Consider the following 5348-nt stretch of genomic DNA (forward strand, 5'->3'; position numbering starts at 1 on the left):
AGCTGGGCCCAAGCAGAGCATGGCTGGCCAGCCTGCAGGGTGTCATGCTCTCCAGAGCTCTGATTCTCACATGCTTTCACCAGACATCTTCTCTGGGTTCAAAGTTGGGGGAAGAAAAAGCCCAGAGTTCCGAGAACACCCATCCTACCCAAAAGCTTTGCTCATCTGGGCTTGAAGCAGTGTCAGTTCCCAGGGCCCTGAGCAAAGCCTAAGGGAAGAGGGTGAGGGAAATGAATTTCCACAGGCACACGTGGCTCTGGAGACTGTCTGGGAAGGGCCCGGGTGGGCCGCGGAGGAAAGCCCAGCAGGGGCGCGGCCTGGTACATAGAGCGCTGGCCAAGGAGTCGTGCAGCCCGCCCAGGCTCCACTGCCTCTTTCGCTTCCCTCTTTGAGCTGCAGATGATATACAGTTCAATCCTTGTTTCTGAGATGGGGATGATGACATCTACCTTTGTGGGGTTGTGATGAAGGCTGGGCGTGGTAGACATAGGTTCTCAGCCAGGGGGAGCTGCTGCTTTTTCCTACACCTTGGAATGCACGTGTCAGATGGTCGTCACTAAAGTAGGACTTGGAGGCAGTCACATCGAGGATGATCTTGAAGGGAAGCTGCCTTTACCTGACCTGGGCTTGCTGGGTCAGTCAGAGAAGTTCAGCTTGTGTTTCTCCTTCCATCTGTGATTCTGGTGAGAAGGTAACCTTTTCTGCTCTGTCCTAATTAAAAATAATGAGGGAAAGTCTTAGGTGCCTAATTGTCTCCTAATACCTGTGTTCAAGGTTTTTCATCTATTTTATCTCATTCCTTCCAGTAGCCTTATAACATAGTAGGGGCAGGGGCTCACTGCCATGTCAAGCTAGGGAACTTGGGGCTCACAGAGTTCAGGGTCTTGCCTGAGGTGACAAAGCTGGTCAGTGCTGGAGCTGAGCCCCCCGGACCGGGCCCAGGTCATTTCCTGTTACCTGCCCCTGCCCTCCTACCTGCAAGAGACTGCAGCCAGCCATCATGTAGAGGATTTTGTGTTTATATTTTTTATCTTACGATAAATGCGATTTTTTTTTCCTTTCTTTGCTCTTCGCGATAAGACTGTCCAGTGGCTTCTACTGGGTTCTAGAATACACTGGACAGTGGACTTCTCTGAGGGCAGGGACCCTCTCTTCATCCTGTATCCTCAATTTCTGACAAAATCGACATATCATCTCCTACAATAAGTTTGTTCCAGGAAAGAAAGCTGAATAATAATGACAATTTGTACTGAGCTTTTTAGTGGTCTCCGAAGTGCCCTCACATCCATTATGTTATTTAATCCTCACTGTAATGCCGTCAGGTGGATATTATCCCCCATTTTTTTGGTGTGTGGAAGCCAAAAATCAGAGAAATCACAAGGTCACACCTTTTCTAATGAGAAAGTTCCAAAAGAATTATCCTGTATACCTTGAGAAGCTCAGGTTGCAGGCTTGGCTGGTGGGGCCGTCCACTTGCTTGGCTGGCGACCCCTAAGTGTCCTGATTCGGCTGTGAAGGTGTGGCCTACACTCCCTGGGCCCCCTCGGTTCCTCACCGGGTTTGTGCTCCCCTTGCCTCCAGGAGATCGCCGCCATGATCGACACGGAGTTCGCCAAGCAGACTTCCCTGGATGCAGTGGCCCAGGCCGTGGTGGACCGGGTGAAGCGCATCCACAGTGACACCTTCGCCAGTGGCGGGGAGCGTGCCAAGTTCTGCCCGAGGCACGAGGACATGACCCTGCTGGTGCGGAACTTCGGCTACCCCCTGGGAGAGATGAGCCAGGCCGCCCCCGCCCCCGCCCCAGGTATGTGTGCTGCAAGCCTGTGCCGGAGGCCATCGGGGCTGGAGTGGGGCAGAGCAGCAGAGGCCACGGGCCTTGCTGTCTGGGGCCGAGTGGAGTCGTGAGGCCTGGCTTTGAGCAGCTCCAGGCCAGGCCCTGACTTTAAAGCTGTCTGAGCTGTGCTTATTTTTCCCTTTTTGTCTGTGAAATGAGGACAGTACCACCTGCCCTGGCCTCCTTTGAAAGACCTGAGTGCGCGGGAAGCACTTTGCAGCACCACGGGCCACATCGCGGGGACAGCGGCAGCTGCGGGCTCAGTGCCTGCTGTGCGCCAGCCACCTCGCCCGCATATTTCCTTTCGTCCTCATTAACAACCCTTTTACAGAAAGGAAACTGAGGCCCTAGAAGGAAGGGACCTAGCTGAGGTTGGGCATGTCAGAGTTGAGGGAGAGACGCTTTACTCTCTACCTTTTTAATTCTAAATCATGTTGCCCAGGAAGAATTATTCTTTTGTTCTCCCTCCCAGTGCTGCTTTAGTGTCAAGACCATCAGTTCCTGGGGGCTGCATTTCTTTTTCTTTTTTTCAAACAAGCAAGCCCTAGCACTCAAGCATCAGATGGATTTGTTCTCCCACGGACACCGGGGTTACTGGAGTTTCTCTAGCTTGTTATTGCAACCGTATTTTTGTTGGGCCAACCTCAACTAGGAGCATACTTAGCCCTTGGGTTAAAGCACCGTGGGAAGCCAGGCAGTAACCCTTTCGTTGAGGCAGCTCAGCACTTCTCTTCCTGCTTTGAGCACCAGCAGTGCTTTGCTGCTGAGAGGAGGCCCCTGCCTGGCCCAGAAGAGTCTCTGCCACAGATACTCCTTCGCTGTCCTAAGGGGCAGAGGGGCAAGCTAGGGGATCCGAGCCGGGCCACCGCCTACCTTCTCAGGCCCTGGAGCGGCCCTGTTGCTGCCACCCCAGGGTCCCCCCGAGCCGCGCCCGGTAGCCCACCACTCTCTTCCTCCCAAAGCTGCAGGAGGACGCGTGTACCCCGTATCCGTGCCTTACTCAAGCGCCCAGAGCACCAGCAAAACCAGCGTGACCCTGTCCCTCGTCATGCCCTCCCAGGGCCAGCTAGTCAACGGGGCCCACAGCGCCTCCACCCTGGACGAAGCCACTCCCACCCTCACCAAGTAAGCGGCCACCCCCAGCCCCGGCCATCTCAGGCCTGCTTCCTGGGCACAGCCCTGGGTCCCTGGACAGGAGTGGCCGTAGGGCCACGTCCTGTGCCTGAGGAACCTTGGATGAGACGCCCTGAGATGTGCTGGGGTCTCAAATCCCCCAGTTCCATCCCTGGGGAGGCCTCCCTAGCCTCCCAGGCGGGACTGCAGGTTCCAGCAGCTCCTTGAAGCCGGAAGGGAGGGGGTAGAGACAGGCAGCTCATGCTGGCAGCCTACTGCTCATTTCTTCTTGCAGGTGCCATGTATTCGTTTTCATTTAATGGGAAGGTTGTCCTCTTGTTCTTTTCTCTTCTCCCGTCTTGGAATGTGTGATTTGGGGGGCCTTCCCCATGGTATCTGTGCTTGTGGGACATTGTTTGGCCTGTGCCGGCTTATGAGAGCCAGTGCTCTCTGACTAAAGCGTCTGATTTTAGCTTTGAAGCGAGTTCTCTAGTTTCAGGCTGGGGGAGGGGTGGAGGCAGCAGGGGGTCTGGAACCTGGGGGTGTGGTGGGCAGGCCCCCTCCTCACTCCTGGCAGACCTGCCTGACAGGTCTGGTGTCTGCCCTGCCCCCTCCACATCTGGGGAATGTACCCCCACCTGCCACACCAGGGGGCTGGGCTCTGGTTTCCACATTCCAGCCCTGCGCAGAATAATAAGAGGTGCCCCACCCAGCCCACTCAGGATCTGGCCGGTTGGAAGGGCCACCAGGAAGGTTTCCCTGTGCCTCGCAGGGGGCCTTTCCTTCTCCCTGCCCCCAGGCTGCTGCCGCTGCCACCACTGCTGCCGCCACCCCTGTGGGCTGGAGGGGCCTGCCAGGCAGCTGAGTGATGGGCATCCTGAGCGTTGTACGGGTGGCCTCCCCACCCCTGCAGGGCTGCTCAGAGGAGCCACCAGCTGTGTCCACAAAGGCAGGGCATGTAGCAGCCATCCCAGGCCAGGCAGGAGAACCAGCCATTCTTCTGTGCCTCCAGCTCCCTGGGTCCCTCCATCCTGCGTCAGAGCTTACTTGCCCCCCCACCCCGCTGCTGGGCAGGCCCAGCTCTGAGTGCTGGGAGTGTGCAGGACAGTGGATTAGCAGGTAATTCCCAGATGTTACAGGCTGTGTGGCAGAGGGTGGGTGCCTGGGGAGCTCTGGGAACATGGGGGGCCCGTCCCCACCCAGCTTGCGAGAGGAACGAGTAGGAGAGAGTAAGGAGGTTTTCCGGGAGAAGAGCCCTGGCCTGCCTGTGACCAGTGGGGTTTGGTCTGGGATGGATTTGGAGAAGTCAGAGTGGATGGCGCCCAGCTCGGCGCCGCTCTGCGGGTGGCAAGTTCTGCATCCTACGCAGTAGCCACTAGCCACACGTGATTACTGAGCACTGAAGTGAGGGGTCCATTTTATTTCATTCCAGTTAATTTAAAGAGCCACATGTAGCTAGAGCTTCAAAAATACATTTGACTTTTCCTCTGCCCCGAAGAACATCTGGCCGGCTGGCTCTTGTGGTTGCCTCTGTGGCCTGTGCCCTGAGGGGCTGGCCAGACGCCACGGCCCACGACTGATTTTCCCCCGTTGTGCTCCCAGCCAGAGCCCGACCCTGACCCTGCAGTCCACCAACACGCACACCCAGAGCAGCAGCTCCAGCTCTGACGGGGGCCTTTTCCGCTCCCGGCCCGCCCACTCGCTCCCACCCGGCGAGGATGGCCGCGTCGAGCCTTACGTGGACTTTGCGGAGTTCTACCGCCTCTGGAGCGTGGACCACGGCGAGCAGAGTGTGGTGATGGCGCCGTAGCCCGGCCGCGGAGTGCAGCCCGAGCAGGACCTTGCCTGGGGACGGGGCCCAGCTCTGGGCAGGACGGGCCTTTTCCTGCCGTTTGCCTGTGCCCCAGGGGCCAGCGGGGGCCTGGTGCTCAGCCTGCGTCGTACTCTCGCTCCACAGTCTGCGGTGCTGTAGAGAACGTTCTCTCAGTGCACCAGCGCAGACCGGACCCCTTGTCACGGCGGCTGCACAGGGGCCGGAGGCAGTCCTCCGGGCAGCCTCAGCCACGACCATTGCTGTTTCTCAGAACAAGGGGCACAAGTGCGGCAGTCCACGAGCCCCCCGAGTGGCAGCCACTGCTTTCCCAAGGCCACCCCCTTCCCGCCACCACCTACCCTGGAGGAGCCTGTGGCCACTGCTAGCGCCCCCTCGCCCCTGGGGGGTGGTTCCCGCCTTTCGTCTCCAGCCGGCCTCCAGAGTGGAACCCCAGTTGGTGTCTGCACCTTCGAGGCCTGCACCCGTCCCTGGGCCCCATCCCTAGGCCTCCTTGGGCCCAGGGGCACTGGGATGGCTGCAGAGGGGGCAGTAAGGTGGAAAGGAACCGGAGAGAACTGGTCCAAGAGG

At 58.4% G+C, this 5348-nt stretch overlaps 1 protein-coding gene across 1 annotated transcript in view; it reads left to right on the forward strand.

Moving 5' to 3' along the window:
* TAB1 (TGF-beta activated kinase 1 (MAP3K7) binding protein 1) overlaps positions 1-5007 on the forward strand; it is a gene marked incomplete at its 5' end in the record, with an annotated part of 24787 nt that extends 19780 nt beyond the window's left edge. Inside the window, 3 exons of the mRNA XM_079714906.1 lie at positions 1582-1804; positions 2797-2959; positions 4550-5007. Coding sequence (XP_079571032.1) covers positions 1582-1804; positions 2797-2959; positions 4550-4757 — 594 coding nt within the window. The 3' untranslated portion in view covers positions 4758-5007. The remainder of the gene's footprint in view (positions 1-1581; positions 1805-2796; positions 2960-4549) is intronic.
* Between the last annotated feature and the right edge of the window lie 341 nt (positions 5008-5348).

The sequence above is a fragment of the Hyperoodon ampullatus genome, assembly GCF_949752795.1.
Source record: "Hyperoodon ampullatus genome assembly, chromosome: 11".
NCBI lineage: Eukaryota > Metazoa > Chordata > Mammalia > Artiodactyla > Ziphiidae > Hyperoodon > Hyperoodon ampullatus.